The following is a 21,384-nucleotide window of genomic DNA, read 5'->3' as shown; positions in this document are numbered from 1 at the left end:
TTTGGGGCCATTCCCATGGCAACTGTAGCTCAGTGGCTTTGCACATATTCTAAGGCATAAATTTTTCAGGGTCAGAATAATTTGAGAGCCCAGCTGGGCACTGAGACCAAAGGGAATGGTGCTGCGGGGACAGTCGCTTGTAATTTCCTGATCTTTCATTCTGACTGCACTTTAACTCTCTGCCTTAAGAGAGCTCTGCTTTGATGTTTTGTTTTCTTAATAAGCTGGCAAGGTCATTTCTGTTTTTTTACTTTATCTTATTTATTGAGACATGAAATTTGAAAAACACAAAGCGGTACAAAAAAATGACTTCAGAAACACATTTTCTACCATTCCAAGTTGGCAGCAATCATCAGTTTTTGTATCTGCTGTGAGTTGCCTTGACCTTGTTCCTCTCCCATTCCCAGCCAGCCTGCCATGCGTGCCCTTGAGCAGGGGCAGGAGGTCCCTGTGCCGGCGTCTCTCGTTGAAGGACAAAAGCCCCAGCCTGTTAGCTGCAGCACCTTTGATTTTTGTCGATCTCCACAGAGCAGGTCTTTCAGACGGGCAGCCCTGTCAGGGCAGAAATTGAGGGCAAGGAAACCTTACCTTGCTCGTTCCTGCTAATGGCAGAGACGAAAGGAAGCCTGGCTGTCCATGTGCCCGGTCATAGTGCCTGCCATCTGTTGCCAGCAGTCACACACCCTCTGCTCAACTCCAGGCTATTTCCATTTGTCATCCTAGTCATCCTTCATGGAATAACAACACCCTGACTGCTCAGCTTCAGTACCTTGGAAAGGGTGAAACAACATAAGCACCTCTGAACCCCCTCTGCCTGTTGGTTTAGAAGCACGCCTGGCAGGAGTCCCAGGACGCCACTCAGCGAGGGGAGATTAACGAAAGCCATATACCTTTTCCAAATGGGAGTCCACAGGATTCCCAAGCACTTCTGGGAAATCCCCAGAGAGCAGGAACAGGGCATCAGGAGTGGCCCGCCAGGTAGATGTGAGACCAGTAGGGCGTGACACCCAGCGCGGGACTGCAGGGAGGACCGCTCTATTTCCAGGCCGCAGTTCCTCACCTGAGCAGAGGAGCACGTTGCTGATGGCAGACTTGGTCAGCTGATTGATTTTGATGAACTGTTCCGCAACCCACTTTGCTTCAGTCTCATAATGGTCTTTTGGAAATGTTAATAAAAACAGGCATGACCAGCGGAGCCGAGTCTCCCTCAGCCCCTCCGCCCTTGGGGACTTTGCCCTCTCTCTGCAGGTGGATCTGGTGGTGCACCCGTCCATGGACCAGAACGACCCTCTGGTGAGAAGTGCCATCGAGCAGGTTCGTTTCCGGATCTCCAATTCAAGCACAGCAAGCAGGCAAGTGCAGCACCCACCAATGAAGCTGCCTGGGTCTGTGTCCTCATTCCAGAAGCTGTTTTCACAAAAGCCCTTTGTTATCCTCACATAAGATCAGTGAGTTCACTGGGCTGGGGTTTGTGGTTTATGACCCCTTAGTCTGACAAGGATCCATTTCTGGATTCTTTAAGGAAAGAAAATCCTCACATTTTTAATTCTACTCTAGGTGTGGACAGAGCCTCCGAGTCACAGGCCCTGCCATGTGTGGAACTCTCTCAGTCTCATAATGGCTCAGAGTGACTCCAGTCGCCTGATGTCGTCTCTGGTTTTGCCCACAAATCATCTAATGGACTGAGAGAAAACACGGAGATGGGAGAGACTTCTCAGCTGGGTTTGAACTACAGGTGGCCCGCGGGCAAGCCGAGGCCTCGCTCTGGCTTGCTGACATTGGTTGTGCGGCTTGCCATACGCTGGCTGTGTGTCCTTTGAATCAGATGCCAATTAATTTCATATCAAATTCCTGACCTGGCAGTTATGAAAGTGTCAGAGGACCCAGTCTGTCAGCCTCCCTTTCTTGCAAGGGAGCAGCTGCCCCGTAGGTGGAGGTGTGCTCTCCAGGTCACCACAGTCCTCATGTCCCAAACGTCTAGTGACCTGACACATTTTATTGATTTCCATCATCTGCCAGGCCCCTACGGACAGTTGAGTTTGAGACCTCGGGACCAGATGGCTTCATCTGATTCAGGAGGACAGACCCTGTCCTTTCTCAGCCCTTGGTTTTCTCAACAAAACATCGGTCTTGTACTTGGACTGCAGGGTTAAAGTGCCCCAGCCTCCAGTGCCCAAAGGGGACGCCAACGAAGATAGTCAAGGGAAAGAGGACCTGAGTGGATCTGGAGACTCTCAGCCGAACGATTGCTCCAAACCAGAAAGTGGACGGGTGAAAAAAACTGATGAGAAAATGGGCATAACCCAGCTTAAAAATTATAACCCTGTTGTAGGTAAAAAGCAACTTTTTGTCAATGTCTAATTGTGTTTCATTTGTTGTTTGCATGATGCCGTTTGAGTCACGTGGTGTTCTACACTTAAGCACTGGGCTGCAGTCTGGGAATAAAGTCTGAATAACTGGCTGAGTCATGTGGGCAGGTCACGTGACTTCCGCCGGCTTCAATCTCCCTATCTGCAAGATGGGAGTGATTCTTGTCCAGCATACCTCACAGGGCTGTTGCAAGACTTAGATGAAACTATGCTATGTCCCGCCCTGGCTGGTGTGGCTCAGTTAGTTGGAACGTCGTCTCGTACGCTGCAAGGTCACAGGTTCGATTCCCAGTCGGGCACATACCCAGGTTGTGGGTTTGATCTCTGGTGGGAGTGCACGAATGAGGCAACCAGTGTTTTTCTCTCACATCAGTGTTGTTTTTTTTTCTCTCTCTCTCTCTCTCTCCTTCTCCCTTTCTCTCTAAAAAAGAAAAGAGAAAGAAACTATGCAAATCCCAACATGAGGAATTATTTACAAAGATTAACTCTTTTTGCAAACTATCCTTGGGCTGGAATAGTCTATAAACCACAGAAAATGTCCACCTCTCCTGACCCTGTAAGCCTTCTGGTAGTTAGAGCCATTGGCGAGTTTGAGCGTTCGTATAATTTCCCCAGATTCGGGTCTCTAACAGAGCTGCCTCCTCCCTCGTCCCCCACTGCTGCTCTCATACAAATGGGGGGTCATGAGCAGTGGCAGGGCTTATAACTGAGTGCTTTCCCCCTCTCCTGGTCACACACGTGCTGGTGGGAGGGCAAAGGCAACTTACAGGGCACAGACCCCTGTCGGGCAGGAAAATGTCCTGGTATGAGACAAGCAGACGTGGGGGCTCCAGGCAAAATCCCCCTGTGGGACTTCACTGTGCAGGTTTCGCAGTCGGAACGTGCAGCCTGGAGGGGCACAGAGCAGTGTGCGCAGCTGCACAGCATGTGCACCTGACAGACAAGGCCGCGCCTGCTCCTCAGATGGCCACTGTCCCCGCTGCCTGTCCCTATGTCTCTCCACTCACTGGGGAAGCCAGGGGACACTTTATTTATATCAACAAAGAAATAAGCTACTTTAAAAGAACCTAGATTTTGGAATATTTCGCACAACCCCCATCGAGACAGGAGTTCTGTATGGAGGTCCATCAGGCCCTCCGTGGTGGCTCCCTTCTCCATTGCTCTCTGGCTCATCTGTGCACACCCTCCTTGCTCCACCTGTCACTCCAGCCTGTGGCTCTTCCTCAGATGTGTCAGGCACACCTCACCTCAGGCACCTTGCATTTGCCCTGGTTTGCGCAGCCCCAGGTGTCTGTGTGCCCTACCCCCCAGTGACTGACTTGAGGACTTCAATCAAGGCCTCTCCCCAGTGAGGCCTGTCCTGGCCTCTACATAGAACTACAGCCCTCCTCCCTTCCCTTCCTCATTTTATTTTCTGTACCAGCTATTTCCATGTATTATTTTAGGGATTTTGGTATTGTCTGCCCTTTCCCACCAGAAAGTAACATCCCCGGCACCTGAGACATAGTGCGCACAATACTTTTTTGTGAATTGAACTGATTTGAATCTGGGACTTTTCAACACTGCCCTCCCTCTTTCTTGCCTCAGTTCCTGGACTTGGGCGTTCTATAGGATTTCTGCCCAAAATGGCTCGGCTGCGGGTGGTGCACAGGTTTCTGTGGTACCTGGTCTACGGGCACCCTGCCAGCAACAGGGAAGAGCACCCGGGCCTCAGCAGCGACAGGAGGACAGGAAAGCAGGAGCCGGGCAGGACCGGAGCCCCGCCCTCCTCTGGAAAAGACTTGGCGGCCTCCTCTGACGCCCCACCGAAGGACAACCAAGATGGAGAAGTCTGGGAGGGCGAAGTGGAGCTGGCCACGGAGACAGGTTAGATGCCCCAGGGCAGGCAAGCAACAGGAGCCAAAGGGGAATCAATGGTTCCTGTCCTTACTGTCTGAACTGGCAGAATGTCTGTGTGCCCTGATCAAAACAAAGACATAATCCAAACTTTCTGAATCTCTGGGCTTCCTGCCTGATAAGTAGTTTTTGTCAAAGTTTGTGGTAAGAGAACCAAGGCCTACTAAAAAGTGATTTCACCATCATGACTTGGGCCCTGTCTCTGATTTTTCTCACAGTATATGTGGATGAAGTCTCATGGACACGCTACATCCCTCCCATCCCGTTGTACAGAGACTTTGGCTGCGGCTGGGCTCTTGTCAGCGACATTCTCCTCTGCCTGCCCCTCTCCATCTTTATCCAGATTGTGCAAGTCAGCTACAAGGTACCAGTGACTCCCAAGCTATCACAGGGGCTAGTCCCTCAGCTCCAGGCCAGAGAGCCTACACTCACCTGGTCAAGCAAAAATACTTCAAGACTTACAGTTGCCTGGATGGAGGGATGAATGGATGATTGGATGGATGATTGGTCGGAGGGATTGATGAATGGGTGGGTGGATGGATGGATAGGAAATAGGAGATTGGATAGATGGTTGGTAAGTTAAAGACTTGTTCTTTTAGATAGATCAAGCATAAGACAGACAGAAAGACAAACACAATAAAACATGGTTTTAAAAATTTGGTAAATACAGAAAAAGGAGAAAATAGAAATTACCCATAACTTCATCGCTCAGAGCACTACCACTGCTAGTGTTTTTGGTACATTTTCTCCTAGTCTTTTTTTCCTGTGCCATGTTTGCATGTACATGCATGTGTATGTGTGTATAAGATTTCCCACTTAAAATGAAACTGAATTCAGCCCTGGCCAGTTTGGCTCAGTGTTTAGAGTGTTAGCCTGTAGACCAAAGAGTCACAGGTTCATTTCCAGTCAAGGGCACGTGCCTTGATTGCGGTTTAATACCTGGCCCTGGTCAGGGTCATGCGGGAGGCAACCAATTGATATGTCTCTCTCACATCGATGTTCTCTCTCTCTCTCCCCTCCCTTCCCCAACTCTACCTGAAAATCAATATATCCTCGGGTGAGGATTAAAAAAACCTGAATTGAGATTATACTATATTTACTCTTTTATCTGTTTTTTTCCACTGATCAATATATTGTATTTTCCACATCATTAAGTTTTAACTTGATATTAAGTAAATTCATAATATTCCTTCTTATGTACATATCCTAATTTATTTAACCAATCCTCTATTCTTGGACATTTAAGTTTCAGTTTCTTGGTATTACAAATGATAGGTGATAATACCTTTTGGTAAATATATTCATGGGAAGCTCTAAAGTTTTTCCTTTATGGTAAGAATAGAAATAAAATCACTGGTTTCTGAGGGTATCAACATTCTTCATCTTTTTTTTTTTTTTTACTTTAAATAATTTTTTATTTTTTATTATTATTTTTAATTAATTAATTTAATTATTTATTTATTTTTATCCTCACCCGAGGACATTTTTCCATTTTTTGCACAGATAGAGTGGGAGGGAGAGAGAGGAAGAGAGAGAGAGGGAAACATCGATGTGAAAGGGACACATCGAGTGGCTGCCACCTGCACGACCAACCAGGACTGGGGACAAACTGCAACCGAGGTACATGCCCTTAGCGGGAACCGAACCCGGGTCTCTCCAGACTGCAGGTGGATGCTCTAACCACTGAGCCAAACCGGCCAGGGCTAATTTTTTATTTTTTTAATTACAGTTGACATACAATATTATATTAGTTGCAGGTGTACAATCCAGTGATTAGACATTATAAAACTTACTAAGTGATCACCTTTGTTGTTGTTGTTGTTGTTTTACAAGTCAGTTATTTTTATTTTTGTATTGAATTTATTGAAGTGACATGGGTTAATAAAATTATATAGAATTCATGTGTACAATTCCACACCACACCATCTGTATATTGTACTGTGTGTTTACCACGCCAAGTGAAATCCTCCTTCCAGCACCATTTCTCCCTCCTTCACCCTCTTCTAGCTGCCCCAACCCCCTTCCCTCTCTCAACCACTATACTGTTGTCAGTGATAAAATCTATTTTGTCTGGTGTAAGTATTGTTACCCCAGCTTTTTGTTTATTTGTATGCTTTCATTTTCATGACATATCTTTTTCTATCCCTTTACTTTCACTCTGTATCTTTTGATGTGAAGTGAGTCTCTTGTAAACACATACATATGGGTCTTGTTACCCATTCAGACTCCATATGTCTTTTTATTGGCGCATTGAATCCATTGGCATTTAAAGTAGTTGTTGACAGATACGTATTTATTGCCATTTTATTATTCATATTTTATATCTTTGTTTTTTTATTCTTCTTGAAGACACTAACATTTCTTGTATTACTGGTTTAGTTTTTTCTTTTCTGGGAAGCTCTTTATCTATTTTTCTATTCTAAATGACAGCTTTGCTAGGTAAAGTAATCTTGGTTGTAGATCCGTGCTTTTCATCACGTTGAATATTTCTTGCCAATACCTTCTGGCATGCAAAGTTTCTGTTGAGAAATTAGATGACTGTCTTATAGGAGCTGCCTTGTAGGTAACTATCTGCTTTTCTCTTGCTGCTTTTAAGATTCTCTTTGTCTTTAACCTTTGGCATTTTAATTATGATATGTAATCTCTGATTTGATCCTCTGTTTCATCTACTCTACTGTTGATTCTCTGTAATGTATTCTTCATCTCAGATAATCTATTTTTTATTTCTGACTGGTTCTTTTTTATGTTTTCCGTCTTTGTTTTTGTTTCCTATCTCTTTGTTGATGTTCTCACTAAGTTTTTTGAGCATCCTTATAACCAGTATTTTGCACTCTATATCTAGTAGATTGCTTGTCTCTCTTTTGTTTTGTTCTTTTTCTGGAGTTTTATCCTGTTCTTTGATTTGGAATATGCTTCTTTGTTTCCTTAGTTTGGCTGCCTCCCTGCGTTTGTTTCTAGGTTCTAGGTAGAGCTGCTACATCTCCCAGGCTTGGTAAAGTGGCTTTATGTAGTAAGTGCCCAGTGGAACAGCCTTCCCTCCGATCACCTGAGATGGGCACATCACATGTGTGTGCATCCCCCCCAACACACACTGTGTGGGCTATGTGCACCCTCCTGTTGAAGTTGAACTGTGATTGCTGTTGGCACCCCCAGTAGGAGGGAATTACTCCAAGGCCATGGCAGCAAGGACAGGTTGTGACCACTATGGAGGATCAGCTGTGCAAGTCCACAAAGCAGGACTTGCTTCAGCAGGGCTCTGGTGCCCGCTGAGTCTGCCCCTTGAGTGTGTTTCTTGTGGGGGTGGTTGGTTGGTGCTTGGACATAGTCTGAAGCTGTCTACTGGGTGCACTGACTCTGAGGCCTTCTGGGAAGTGCAGGTCAAAGTCAGCTACCACCTGTGCCCTGCCCAGGGCACCTCCCCCCATGAGCTACAAAGCATTCTGCAGGTGGCTGCTACTTGTGCTGGGCTTGGAGGTGCCCTGGAGAGGCCAAACTGCAAACCAAGGCTGGCTGACACAGACTTGGGGCCACTTAGTGAGAGGCATGGGGTACACTGAGGCCAAATGCTGCTTACTTAAGAAATTTTAGGAAATTCTGAAGCTTGAGCCAAGACAGGTTATTCATATAGAAAAGCCACTGGAAACAGCTGGGGTGGGCCCACAGGTTGGGTGAGGCTGGGCTCAGGGAATCACCAGGGCAAGGTGAACATTGTGAGCCAGGTTGATAGAGACTCAGATATGGTGCCCTGCCTGCTGGCTTTGTGGGGAGGGCTCAGCAAAGGAACAGTGGCCTCTACCAGCATTCTGCCTAATGCCAGTCAATTCCGTTCCTCCCGGTGTGTCCCTGTGCCTTTCCAACTATTGTCCCAGTGCTGGAGCTTAGAGCAAGTGAGTCCAAGTAAGTCTGGCAGGCCCTTTAAGAGGAATGCCTGGGACTCCAGCAGCCTGTCTTACTCAGCCACAATCCCCGCTGGTTTTTCCAGCCAGAAGTTATGGGGACTTCTCTTCCTGGCACTGGAATCCTGGGCTGGGGAGTCTGGTGTGGGGCTGGGACCCCTTGCTCCTCAGGGGGTCTCCACAGGCAACATATCCCTCCTGATTTTTTTCCGCCATTTGTGAGTATGGGACCAGCCCATTTCATGTCTCTGCTCCTCCTACCCGTCTCAGTGTGGCTTCTTCCTTATGTACTTAGTTGTAGGACTTTTGTTGAGCTAGATTTCAGGCTGTTCTGAATGATGGTTCTGTAGTTTAGTGTCATTTTGATGTGGTTGTGGGAGGTTCTAAGTACTGCATTTACCTGTGCCGTCACCTTGATCTTTTTAAAAATATCAATATATTCCCATGTTACCCCCCGGAAATATGTCAGCAAACTGTGTGCCCACCAGCAGTGTATGAGGTCACCTGTTGATTGCACCCTGCAGTGTGGCAGACGGCTAGGAGGGCGGACGAGACCAGAAGCAGAGATGTGGAAGGCTGGGGGAAGCAGGAGTGGGGGCATGTCACCAAGGGGCCAATGGCAGGTTCTGAGAAGCTGCAGCCTCTCTGTGAGTGTCCTTCCACGTTTCTTGCAGTTCACTCTGGTCTTGAGGGTGAGCTGAACCTTAAAATCACTCATAGGTGGACAACCTCGATGAGTTTCTGGATGACCCTCTGAAGAAGCACACGCTGATCCGCTTTCTGCCCCGGCCCATCCGGCAGCAGCTTCTGTACAAGAGGTGAGGCCCCTGGAACGGCACAGAGGGTCGGGGTCCCAGCAAGCCTTGAGGATAGGGTCTGACTAACCAGGAGAGGCAAGGTTTCTGCCTGCTGGTTGTAAAGACTCAAGGTTTTCATTAATTCCGCCACCTGTGAGCCTTCTGCATAAAGCCCAGGTCAAGTGAAGTGTGGGCTGGGAAATTGTATTGCTTGATTTCAAGGTTCTTTTAAAGTAAAATCTGCTGGTAAAGTCTGCAAATATTAGCACGGTTTTGTTGTTTTGTTACTTTCACTTTCTAACTCAAACCCCTAGTGGAGAACTGATGCTCCATTGCCCTTGCCGGGTGTGGGAAGCGGGGTTCTGAGCCTCAGGGCTGTGCAGGCCGGTCCTCCAGGTTCCACCAGGTAGAAGAGGGAAAAATATGTGGGTGCATTCCTCGCCCCAGATGCAGACCCCCTAACAGCTAAGAGTGTGGTGTGATTGGATCCTGCCCCTCCCCCTGTTTTCCAGACGGTACATTTTTTCAGTATTTGAGAACCTTCAGAGGCTGTGCTACATGGGGCTGCTACAGTTTGGTCCCACAGAGAAGTTTCAGGATAAAGACCAGGTAATGTCTTCCAAGCCCAGTGCAGGTGATCCTGACTACTAAGCACAGTTTCCAGATGGCTGGCCCGAGGCTGGTTCTGAGGTCTCTCTTCGCCCCATCCCTGTCTCTCTTGCAGATCTTCGTCTTCTTGAAGAAGAATGCGGTTATCGTTGATACCACCATCTGTGACCCACATTACAATCTCGCCCACAGCAGTCGGCCCTTTGAAAGGCGTCTTTATGTCCTGGATTCAATGCAGGATGTGGAAAACTATTGGTTTGATCTGCAGTGTGTCTGCCTCAACACCCCTTTAGGTACCGTCTGTCTTTTCTGGACCTCACTGTTTTCCCTCCTTTTTGCTAGATGCCTGGAATTGGAGCTGGAAGGGACGAGGTGTCGCCTCGTGGTCTTCAAGCTATTCCCCAGAGGCCTGGAGTGTCCTTGGGGCCCCTTAGACAGGATCCCAGCCCACACCCATTCAGCCCAAGCAGCGCCAGTTGGTCTTTATTTATGTGTTCATTCAGTAGGTATTTGTTAAACCCCTCAGTGTGTTATTTCCTGTGCCTGACTGTGCACAGTCAGAACATACCTCATCCCTGCCTTCATGAGACTTCATTGTTGTGGAGAACACACACATACATACACACACACACACACACACACACACACACAGCCAGAGTGTGATGAGTGCTGCGGAGGAATAAACAGAGTGATGGCACCTAGAGTGCTGAGCCAAGGGCATTTGAATGGATGGTCAGGAGCAGCCTCTCTGAGGAGGAGACATTGGAGCTGAATTCTGAAGGCTGAGGCTGAGCCAGCCGTGCCCAGAGCTGGGGAAGAACATTCCAGGCAGGGGACCAACCAGTGCAAAGGTCCCAAGTGTGGTTGGAGAAACAGAAAAGGTCGGCATGGGTGGGTAGGAGAGTGGCAGCCAAGATGGGAAAGTGGGCATGAGCCAGACTCGGGGGAAACGTAAAGAGTTTGGCTTTGTTCTCAGAGCAGCGAGAAGACATTGAGTGGTCGTAAGCAAGGAGTAATGAAATCACTTGTCTTTCAAAGCTCGCCCTGGAGAACCGACAGAGGAACACAAGAGTGGGAGGAGAAAGACCAGTTAGGGGCTGTGACTCCTGTCCCAGAGAGATGCGCAGATGTGACAGAGAGGGGCAGTTGGAAGGGCTTGTGAGGAAGAACTAACTGGCTTGCCAGTGGGTGCATGAGTTGGGCTCTGGGTGGAACCTTTGCTTGAATTTTTTTTCCCTCCCCAGAATGTCCCCCACCCATACTTACTCCACAAGTGGCCACTCCTACTTTGTGTCTCCTCTTTGAGAAGGTCTTCCCAGCACCTTCACTGTCATCATCGCATTTCATTCTGTGGACTCTGTGAGCACAGAAGTGTGGCTTACACCCATGGTGTCTCAAAGTGCCTGGTACACAGTGACTCCCATAAACGTCAATCGAGTGACTGGAGGGTTTGTGGAACCTATAGAGCCTCCAGCCCAGCGTGCTTTCCTCGAGGCCGGTTCTCAGCGGGTCTCTCCTTGCCACGTCTACCAGGAGAAAAAGGATGGGCATTCGGCTTGCACCTGGGAGAGAACGCCAGTCCTCTCTCCGGTCACAGTGCTGCAAGATTGGTGTCGCTCATTGATGTTGCGCAGCAAGGGTTACCTCTTTGTTGGTGAAATTGCTCAGTGCCAACAGGGTAATGGGCACTTGTATTTAGAGCCGATAATGAGTCCAGACAAATTTTAAGACAGTGTGTTTCACTGACTCCTCTGGTGTTCCTTAGTGAGTAGGCTTTTTCCATTTTAGATTTTAGAGGTCCTCTAATTCCCCTGTGTTTTATGCCTTGATGAAAATTTGTGAGCCAGGATGTTATTTGCACCAAAGTTTCTCAGGCTTTACTGTTGGTGAATTTCCATCCATCCCTTTTAGTGTTCATGAGCAGAGATGTGGGAGGCTTATTGGATCCATTAATCAGGCCTTGATGGTTCCTTCATTTAGCACACATTTGAGGGGTTCTGCCCCAGGGACTGAGGGGAAGCGCCGTATAAGACAATGGGCGCATGCTTTAGAGCAGGGCTCCGGAGCGCGTGTGCACAGGCAGCACCCGGGGCCTGCTGACCTGCGGATCGCTGGGCCCCTGCAGAGCCTTGGGTTCGGCAGACCTGGGCTGCCCAGACCTGCATTTCTCACAAGGAGCATGTGGTGCACATGAGAAGCATGGCCCTAGGTCGTCTTAGGTTCAACTGTCCATTCAAATGCATGACCTTGGACAGCCCTTTGTAACCTGATTTTAGGACAGTGTGTTTCACAGTGTCTTCATTTCTAAACTGGGAACACCACAGCACCTTAAGGGCTGAAGTTTGACCCAGGTGTCTCTGTAAAGTTGGCTGAGGGGTGGGGGGCATGGCCTCTGCCCACAGCCCCTCCTCGTTCCCGGCCACAGGCTCCAGATGAGCGTGTTATGAGAGGATCTTTGACAGTCTCCAAATTATCATAACCTTCCTTTCCCTTTCTCAAGCAACAGTTTTAGTAGTATTTTGTATTTTCTTATGAGAAACTCAATTTTCTTTATTGTGGAATAACTGAACGTAACTGCTCCACTAAGTGAATGCACCTCTCGGGCACTCGGGAACCATCTGGCTGCTCCTGGCTGCTCACAGGGAAACTGGCACCGCATCCAGCTCTCTGTCCAGATCCCTGCCGACTCTGACCCCTCGGGCCACAGCCAAGTGCAGTCACTGTCATTACTCTTCCTCTGTGCTGGCGTTCAGCATGTCCACGGCGCGCCCCCCAGGGAGAAGGCATGGGCTCCTCTGCTCCCGACTCCCCTGCTTGGCCGCCCACCTTAATGGCGTTCAGCCCGAGTACAGACCCTTTTCTCAGTTCACCCGTCAGTGTTTAGCTCTTCCTTCTGCTCCCCCGACCCCTGTTATAAGGCATTTTGTGCAAAGAGGTTCCACCAGTTTCAGACCCTTCTCTGGTTGGGGGACCCTAGTCACAGAAAGGGAATTCACTCTTCCCCGGCCGCCCTGCAGCCCATGGTGGCCCCCAGAACCACAGCAGGGGGGGCCATCAGGAGGGCTTGTTTGCTTTCCAGGTGTGGTGCGCCACCCGCGTGTCAGGAAGAGCAGCAGCGCAGACCCGGGCGGTGACGACAAGGACAGCATGCAGAAGGAGCAGGAGAGTGCCATCCACAAGCACAATCTGGAGCGCAAGTGTGCGATGATGGAGTACACCACGTGCGTCCCTGTCCCTTGACACGCTGCCCCTGCGCAGGTCGCAGCAGTGCTCCCCACGGGCTCCGATGTCAGGGGAGCCTGAGTCACAGGGCAGGACCACACCTGGTCCCAGCCGTACTCTAGTTAGCCCACACTGTTTAAAAAAATGAATAAATTACCAAAATTCAAAATTTGGGGATTTTACATAAAAATTTGAGGTTTTGACAAGTTCTTCACTTCTGTCAGGTGTTTTTCTGGGAAGGTAAAAATTAGTTGTGAAAAATGCGCCCACCTACTCCATGGGGGCTCTGTTGAGTTCTGAAGCAGGTTCGTGTTTTGTTTCTGTCTCAGGGGCAGCCGTGAGGTCGTGGATGAAGGCTTGATCCCCGGAGATGGGCTGGGAGCCGCCGGGCTCGACTCCAGTTTTTACGGACACCTGAAGCGCAACTGGATCTGGACCAGCTATATCATCAATAAGGCCAGGAAGGTGGGCTTTTGAGGCGCAGGCGCCCACATCCCGGCCACCACCCCAGGGGGCTGCCTCACTGCACATCCTCCTGTCCCTTTCCCAGCTCAGTTTCTGAACTGGTAAAACCAAAAGTGACCAGAGACACAAGCACTTCCTTCCATATGTATCGAAAGTGCATCAGGCCCCTAAATATCTGCCTGGCCTGTTTTTTCTGTCAACTAATTCCAACTTACTCTGTGGCATGGACAGGTATTCCTTTTTATTTATATGTGTGTGTGTGTGTATACATATATAGAGAGATATAAATTTTTTTCTATATTAATTTTAAAGAGAGAGGAAGGGAGAGGGGGAGATAGAAACATAGATGAAAGAGAACATCGATTGGCCGCCTCCTGCATGCCCCCCACTGGGGATTTGGCCACAGCCTGGGCATGTGCCCTGACTGGGAATGGAACCTTCGAGCTCTTGGTGCATGGGTCGACGCTCAGCCACTGAGCCCCACCAGCCAGGCCAGGCATTCCTTTTTAAAGAAGGACCAGGAAGTCTGGGGCGAAGGTCACACAAGAGGGAGTGCATGTGCAATAGGAAAGTGGCTGGACAGGAGACCCCTCCGAAGCACCCGCTGCCGGCCATCCCTGGCTGTCCGCCAGACACCCGCACACTCAGCCCCGGGGATGCATGAGACTTCATGCTTCACCCAGTGCCGCACTTGTCTTCTAGGAGAACGAAGCTTCCGAGAACGGGCTCACGGTGAGGCTCCAGTCTTTTCTGTCCAAGCGCCCGTTGCCCCTCGGTGCTGGAGGTATGTGTGCTGGGAGTTCTGCCCAGAGTAGACCTGCCGCTGACTCAGAGCCAACACGGCTGCTGCACGTTTCATGTGGCTTCTGGCCTTCGCAGCGCTCATCTTGCTGTGCTTCTCTCCTGTGATTATTTCCAGGCCATGGCAGGTTGCATATCTGGGGAGAAGCCAGAACAGAATCCGAGCTCTGTGTTGACGGGGACGAGCAGTTTGAGATTGACCAAGAGCCTGCGCTGGACAGGAACCAGAGAGTGAGGGGTGGGAAGAGCCAGAAGCGGAAACGGCTGAAGAAGGACCCTGGAAAGAAGATGAAAAGAAAGAAGAAAGGTTACGTGATGATCCTTTGCATTGGCTAGGCCTTGTCTTTGCACGTGCAGGCTCACGGATGTGCCGCAGTCTCACACAGGCGGGCCTGAGCTCTGCCCTTAGGCTTGCTTTTCCATTGGTCCTCGATTCAGAGTGCTAACTCTGTGATCACCATGCTTTCCAGGTCAGCTGCCAGACAGACAGCCTTGAAATTTCTGCGTGCTGCCCCTGCTTCCCCTGTATTTTATAGAGCCTTTTCCCTAAGAAACTGCCTCCGTAAAATTTCTAATTTCATCTCAACCAAAAACACCTTAGCAAAATCCTCATTCTAACCAGCCAAATCTTGCTATTCTTTTGGTTTACCTTTTAGCCTCTGCTTAATGCTAATCAGGCTAAAGTTTAAGGTTTGTTGTACATTTAGAGGAAAGACAGGAAACATTTAAGCCTGTAGAATCTCCTCAGACCTCACGAAGCTCTCGGGTGTGGTACCCGTTAGATCTTCATCTGGCAGTGCTGATGGTGAAGGAGGGCAGCCGGAGGCTCGTGCCACTTTCCTAGCACCCAAGCGGCCTGCCTCGCAGAGACCTGGCTGCTAGCTCGCATTTCAGATGGAAGCAGAACGTTGAAACAGGAACCTGTCTGCAGTGGTTTACTTGGCCGGCGTTCTTAACAAATAGCCTGTCAGTCAGCGTGGCCCCTCCGTGTAACCTATCCAGACACGCGTCAGACCAGCTTAGCTTACAAAAACCTGGGTTCATTACAAGGCAAAGTACAGTCGTGCTGTTACTTTGAATCCAAATTTCCCTGCCCTGCTTTTCTTCTGCCTTAATTTGGAAGAAGACCACTAAGCAATCTTTTGGGGTTGGCAGTAGCATGTGGTGTTTACCTCGTGAAACTGCCATCAGTATCTCCTCCGAGGGGAGGAGACCTTGGAAAACCCAGTGGTAATGAGCTGAAGTTCAAATCCTTGGTCTGCTACCTAGTTGTGTGGCTTTGGCAAGTTGCCGTGTGCTACTGTGTTTCAGATCCTATAACAGAATAGGATGATAACCAGTCTTTCTCATAGGGCTGTTGCAAAGTATTGTTTTCATTGAAGTTAATATATGTAAAAAGTTTGAACCAGTGTTTGGCACATAGTAAATATTCCATAATGTCAGCGACTGTTATTCTTTATTTAGTAGCTACATTGTGCCAGGCGCTGCACTAGGTGTTTCCATCTTGTTTAGTCCCCACAGCAGCCCTGTAGGATGGGCCTTGACCCCACCATGCAGCGGAGTTCGCACATCTCTGAGGTCCCAGAGCAGCAGAGTGGGGGAGCCCGCATGTGCCTTTAAAGGGCTTAGCTCCACAGCAGGAAGGCGTGGAGCTGGCAGAGCACTAGCCGGAGGCCGCACTCAGGCCGCTCAGCCGTCACTGTAATGCCACCAAAGACAAATGATGAGCGGGGGTGGACAATCTGGCAGGAAGGGCTGAGTCTCTGTGATTGGTTGTATAGCTTCCAGGCACAATGAGATTCCGAAAGCTAATACCCTTGGACAAGTCTCTCTAGCTGGGTAGAGACCTTCCCTCTCCAGAGTGACAGCTCCAAACCAGTTGTTAAGGCTCCCTCCCTTCTCCTCTTGGTGTTCTTAGAAGAGCTCCAAGAAGAAAAGAACAAAAGTCTGCGCTACCACGACGAGGCCGACCAGAGCGCCCTGCAGAGGATGACCCGACTGCGTGTCACCTGGTCCATGCAGGAAGACGGGCTGCTCATGCTCTGCCGAATTGCCAGCAACATCCTCAACACCAAGGTATTTGGTCCCCTCGGTCCCCTGCTCCTTCCAGCCTCTAGCTAGCTGACTTGTTTGTCCCTCTCTCAGGGAGCTCTTTCCTGTCCGACCCACACAGGGCCTTGGGGCTGCTCATCTCAGCAATCTGACTGGCCCCTGGGAAAAGCATCTCCCAGAGTCCTACGTATTAATACCACTCCCATTTCTGCACGTTTCTTTCCAGCCTTCAGCGAGCATATCCAAAGCTATGCCTGGCTGCAGCAGAGCAGACCGAGCTGTTCTGTCTTCACCAGGAATCTAACCCTTTCCTCTTGGCTCCTCCATCCTCTGCCTGAAAGATTTGGGTTTCTCTGTCTGCCTGCTCACCGTCTGGAAAAGCCACTCTGATCCTGCCACCTGGGGGTGGGCGCCGCGCCCTGCCCTGCCCCTTGGGCACATGTTCTCCTACCACTTCTGGTGCCTCTGGCACATCTTGACCCGGGCAGGACTTCTCAGGCAAAGGGACTTCTCCTTCGTCCTCATCGCCAGGACCCCCTTGTGGCGCCTGCCACGCAGGAACCTCCACTCGGTGTTTGCTGAGTCTATGTGGAGCAGCACAGTGGCCTCGGCCTGACTCCACCTTCCTCAGTTCACTCTCCACCTTCCATGCCACAGTCTCCCGTTCACGTGTCCTCCTGGCCTATGTCCCTGAATCCTGCGGGGGGACTTACTCCCGGTCTGGCAAATTGTCCCTCCTCCCTCTGATGTCTGCCTCCAAGAAGGTTCCACAGACCGAACCAGAGTCCATCTCCTTGCAGTGCTCCCCACAGCAGCCTTGCTGACCCCTCGTCTGTTCTTCTTGACACTCATGCTGTTCTGATCCCCGTTTGCACAAGGCATGGAGAGATGGGGAGAGCAGCCCAGGTGGGCGAAGCTCCCATCAAACCGCTTCGCGGAAGCCACCAGGAGAGTGAGCTCTGCCATCGTCCAAGCCAGGGCTTCTGTAGGTAGTAATACCTCCAGGTATACACGTAAGGCAGCTTCATAAGAGCCCCGTTGGTGTTTCCTGCTCTCAGCCATGACAGCCAAGAGAAGTCCACTTCGAGGTCCTGTGCCAGGATGCTGTTTGCCCACGGGCCCATTAGATCCCTTTCCTTGACCATTTTCCCAGGTCCTCTCAACCCTCGCCCCCTCCTAAATTCTAACCCAGTTCCTTCTCCAAGAAAGAACCTGACGGGGACTCTTGCTGTCCCCAGTTTCTGTTCTCTGCCTCTGCCATGACTCTGCCATCACCACCCAGGGGAGGCAGGTCCCCCCCACCCACCCGGGGCGCTGGAGGAGTCAGGAGTGGCCTGCACATTCAGGTCAGCGGGCCCTCAGTCACTCACTTGAACTTACACCATATTCTTGGGCCACCTCCTTCTGGGGCTGTAAGAACATAGCTTGTTCCCTGGCCGGTTTGGCTCAGCGGTTAGAGTGTCGGCCCGCAGACCAGAGAGACCTGGGTTCGGTTCCCACTAAGGGCACGTACCTCGGTTGCAGTTTGTCCCCGGCCCTGGTTGGGGTCGAGTGGGTGGCGACCACTCGATGTGTTTCTCTCACATCGATGTTTCTCTCTCTCTCTCTCCCTCTCTCCTTCCTGCTCTATCTGAAGATAAATATAAAAAGAAAATGTCCTCAGGTGAGGATGAAAAAGAAAACAGCTTGTCTTCAAGCCCCTTATCTCAGCTCTGCCTTCCTGCCTGACTGAGGTGTTCTCCTGAGTCTGCTAACTGCGCATTCTGTGGTGGCCAGTGTAACGCACACTGTAACGCAGGGACGTTTCAGGGCACACACTGTAGGGAAGCCTGTCAAACGCTCTGACTCAGCACGTTTTACACGTTCATACCTCCCCTGACGTGCTGGCCCTGGTCAGTCCTTCCCGGCACCTCTGAGCACTGATCTTGTCCGAAGACACTCTTTCCCCTCAGGACTGGGGCTTAGCTCGCTCCTCTGCCCGGCACCTCACTCTGCCAGGCACATCGTCGGTGCCCAGTTAATGTGACTGTGAACACGAGGTGGCGTTTGGAGTGACCACCGACGGAGGAGGCTCCACAGAACATGCTGTCCCCACTTCTTTGTGTCAGTCGCCCAGGCCTGGGCTCCGAGGATACTGATTTCCCGTCTTGGCTCTGTGTTTGATGCAGGTGAAGGGCCCATTTGTCCCCTGGCAGGTTGTACGGGACGTTTTGCACGCTACTTTTGAAGAGTCTTTGGATAAGACATCTCATTCAGTTGGACGAAGAGCTCGCTACATAGTCAAAAACCCACAAGCCTATATGAACTACAAGTAAGCCTCATTTGCACTTTCATGATTCCAGGACAGTGCTTCCGACGCCGCGGGTTCATCCTCGCTCTCCTCCCACCCACTTGCTTCAGGTCCGGTGTGAAGTCCTGCGGGCTCTGAGCTGTCCGTGCGCACGCTGGTCTGCCCGAGTGCGGGTGCTTATCAGGGAGGTTGCCCTGGATTTACTGAGGGCTGGGAAAGCCTTCTGAAGTTGGTTACAGATGGGGACACAGAGGCCATACAGGCTGTGACTTACTGAATCTCGTCCTAGCACATGGGGAAGGCGGAGGCGTCTGTCGGCCGCACTGCTGTTCTAGCACCCAGAGCAGCTCTGCGTCTCGGTTGGTGGCCGTCACATGCTCCACTCCAGAGCTGGCTTGAAGGACTGGGCTCCGTGGACCAGTGTCCTCAGCAGAGCTGGGTGTTCCCTGAGAGTTTCCCAGCCAGGGCCCGGTTGTGGTGATGCTGGCTGGCCAGGTGGCGAAGCATTCCCCTTGTGGTTTGTCTTTTGCCAGAGAGGCAGCCGCCTCCCCCATCTCCTCGCAGGGCCAGGCAGAAAGCCCTTGCCAGCCTCATCGGACTCCTCAGCTCCTCCCGTCATGGACTTGAGGGGTCACCAGAGAGCGTCCAAATGTTGGAGGTGCCCAAGCGTAGCAGCCAGTGTGAGAGGGGCCAGGAGGGAGCCCTGGCACGGTTGGGAATGCCGCCTCCACCACTGTCATCATGCAGTGGGTCAGTGGGAGAGAGCCAGACTGCAGAGAGAGGCCCTGCCCTGTGCCCTGGCGGGTGCTGCGCACATCCCTGCCTGTACCCACTGGACACTAGTAGTCCTCCCACGTGACACCAGGCTGTCTCCTGAAGCCCTCTGGGGGCCACGTTTCCCCAGCTGAGAACCATTTGCGTTACCAGGGGGCTTTCCTGCACGAAGCCACTGCGCTGTGCATAGAGTCTCAGTCTTTTCTATCTGAAAGGTTCTGATCACCTGGTTCAAACTCTTCTTTTTTCAGAGTAGAAACAGGCCCAGAGAGAGGATGTGAGTTGTCCATGGCAACAGTGAGTTGGCAGAGAAGTGAGACCTGGGACTTGTCCCGCAGCAGCCCGGGGAGTGAATAGCGGGGCTGCAGGCCTGGGCCTCCCTGCTCACTGCAGTCCAGAGCCTGGGCTCGGCCGGGGCGCCCTGCTCTCGGGGCTGCGGCCTCGCCCGCGAACAGGATGACACCACCAGTAATGACCACACCTGCCCCCCTGCCCTGGCCTAGCACAGTGTGACCTCTGCGGTCCCTTCACCTCAATAAGCTATGCAGGAGAATGACAGTCTCTATCTTGCACGTTTTTATGAAGGTTGAAGTGCTTGGCTCATAGGAGGCCGGCACATTCTGGTCGTCTGTCCCTCCATTTCCTTTAGGCAAGTCAGGCTCTTTACCTCCTGGGGACTGGGAGGTTTGTGGGGTGCACGGGCCATGCTTTGGAGGAAGTTAGAACTCTTCACAATAGGAAGCACCAGGGCCTGTGTGATATTCTTAAATTTACAGTATACTTTCCCACAAGTCATCTCATTTGGTCTTGGCCCAGTCCTGTGAGGGTGGTTGGGAGTCAGTGGTCTCAGCTTGCACGCGGAGGACAGAAGCTCGGAGAAGCCACAGTATAGTGTGAGCAGTAACAGACCTGTCTCTAATCAGGTTTGGCTAAGCTTTACTCACACACCAAGTATACAGGTAAATCACGCTTTATGGTCAGGCAAAGCCAGAGAAGTCAGCCGGAGATCTGATGGTTCTGAGCAGAGACGTCACTCCAGTGCCCAGCCTCATTTGACCTTCTCTCTGCAGGGTGTGCCTGGCCGAGGTGTACCAAGATAAGGCCCTTGTGGGAGATTTCATGAATCGAAAATGTGACTATGAAGACCCAAAGGTAGGTCCGGTGTGGTGGCTAGGCTCCGCCTGCTCCAGGGCTGGGGTTCCAGGTCTGTTCTAGTCCCTGGGTCCACGGGCCCCTGCCAGCCTTACAGACATGGGGTTCTCCTGCTCGTTTGGGAGCTGACTTGCCAGGTCTCTGGCTTTGGGCATCATTGGATCCGTCTCCAGCATTCGTTTTAAAGATGGTTAGGACTCGACACGCAGCTTTGCAGTGCTGCTGTGCCGTGGGCCTGTTGGCTAAGAAAATAGGGCAGCTCTTCAAAGTTCAAGCAGCTAGACTTCCTGCAAAGCTTGCAGATGGGATAGGAGAATCTTTCTGAGCTGTCTGTCCAGGTGGGGCTGGGACAGTGGCCAGCAAGGAAGGGGCCTGTCTTCACAGACCCAGATGTCTCTGCTCTTCAGCTCAGAGCCACTCAGCCCTCGCTCGCTGTGACAACACTGCAGTGTGTCGGCCTGGTGCCAGGCGAGGCCAGTCACAGTGCAGGTCCAGCCCTTCCCTCGGAGCCACGGGGTAGTGGGGCAGGCAGAGGAGTAAATGGGCTGCACAGAGCAGCGCAGCCACCCTGAGAGAGGACGCCTGGTCAACGGAGTGCGAGCAGTGCCTATGAGGCAGGTGACAGAAAGCCAGCACCGCAGGGGCCGAGACTTGGTCTTCCCAGGTGCGAACAGTCCGGAGCCAGGCCACTGTGGGCTTGTGCAGTGAAGCAGAGATGTCACCAAGGACCCAGGTTCATTCTAGTCCCCAGTCAGCTGCGCATCTTCATGCCAGTCACCTCATGGTTGCTGGCTGACTGCTGGAGCTCAGATCCTCACAACAGAATCCCAGGACAGGAAGAAGTGGAGGGAGGGGCTGCATGGGCCCACGGGGCCCTTGTATCATGGAGGGGACAGCCTTTCCCAGAAGCCTCTGAGGGTGCGTCCTCCCCAAACCAAGCCGGAGCCGGCTCCACTCCTGAGAAAGGCTGGGGTGGTGGAAGTAGGCTACCAACAGCGTCTGTCTACTGCCCAGGGCTTTCTAACGGTTCAGCACTGAACCCAGACGCCTAAGATGAGGGG

At 51.2% G+C, this 21,384-nt stretch overlaps 1 protein-coding gene across 2 annotated transcripts in view; it reads left to right on the top strand.

Moving 5' to 3' along the window:
• The window catches only part of GTF3C1 (general transcription factor IIIC subunit 1), a 71,898-nt gene that overhangs the window by 38,301 nt on the left and 12,213 nt on the right, over positions 1–21,384 (top strand). For both annotated transcript variants that reach the window (XM_036278983.1, XM_036278984.1), the window contains exons 13-26: positions 1,249–1,352; positions 2,148–2,332; positions 3,957–4,235; positions 4,484–4,629; positions 8,882–8,979; positions 9,471–9,567; positions 9,683–9,860; positions 12,647–12,788; positions 13,119–13,254; positions 13,957–14,038; positions 14,174–14,362; positions 15,974–16,131; positions 18,276–18,418; positions 20,242–20,323. In XM_036278983.1, coding sequence (XP_036134876.1) covers positions 1,249–1,352; positions 2,148–2,332; positions 3,957–4,235; positions 4,484–4,629; positions 8,882–8,979; positions 9,471–9,567; positions 9,683–9,860; positions 12,647–12,788; positions 13,119–13,254; positions 13,957–14,038; positions 14,174–14,362; positions 15,974–16,131; positions 18,276–18,418; positions 20,242–20,323 — 2,019 coding nt within the window. The remainder of the gene's footprint in view (positions 1–1,248; positions 1,353–2,147; positions 2,333–3,956; positions 4,236–4,483; positions 4,630–8,881; positions 8,980–9,470; positions 9,568–9,682; positions 9,861–12,646; positions 12,789–13,118; positions 13,255–13,956; positions 14,039–14,173; positions 14,363–15,973; positions 16,132–18,275; positions 18,419–20,241; positions 20,324–21,384) is intronic.

This window comes from Molossus molossus, unplaced genomic scaffold (genome assembly GCF_014108415.1).
Source record: "Molossus molossus isolate mMolMol1 unplaced genomic scaffold, mMolMol1.p scaffold_m16_p_3, whole genome shotgun sequence".
In the NCBI taxonomy this organism is placed as follows: domain Eukaryota; kingdom Metazoa; phylum Chordata; class Mammalia; order Chiroptera; family Molossidae; genus Molossus; species Molossus molossus.
This window is presented reverse-complemented; position numbering and strand designations above follow the sequence as displayed.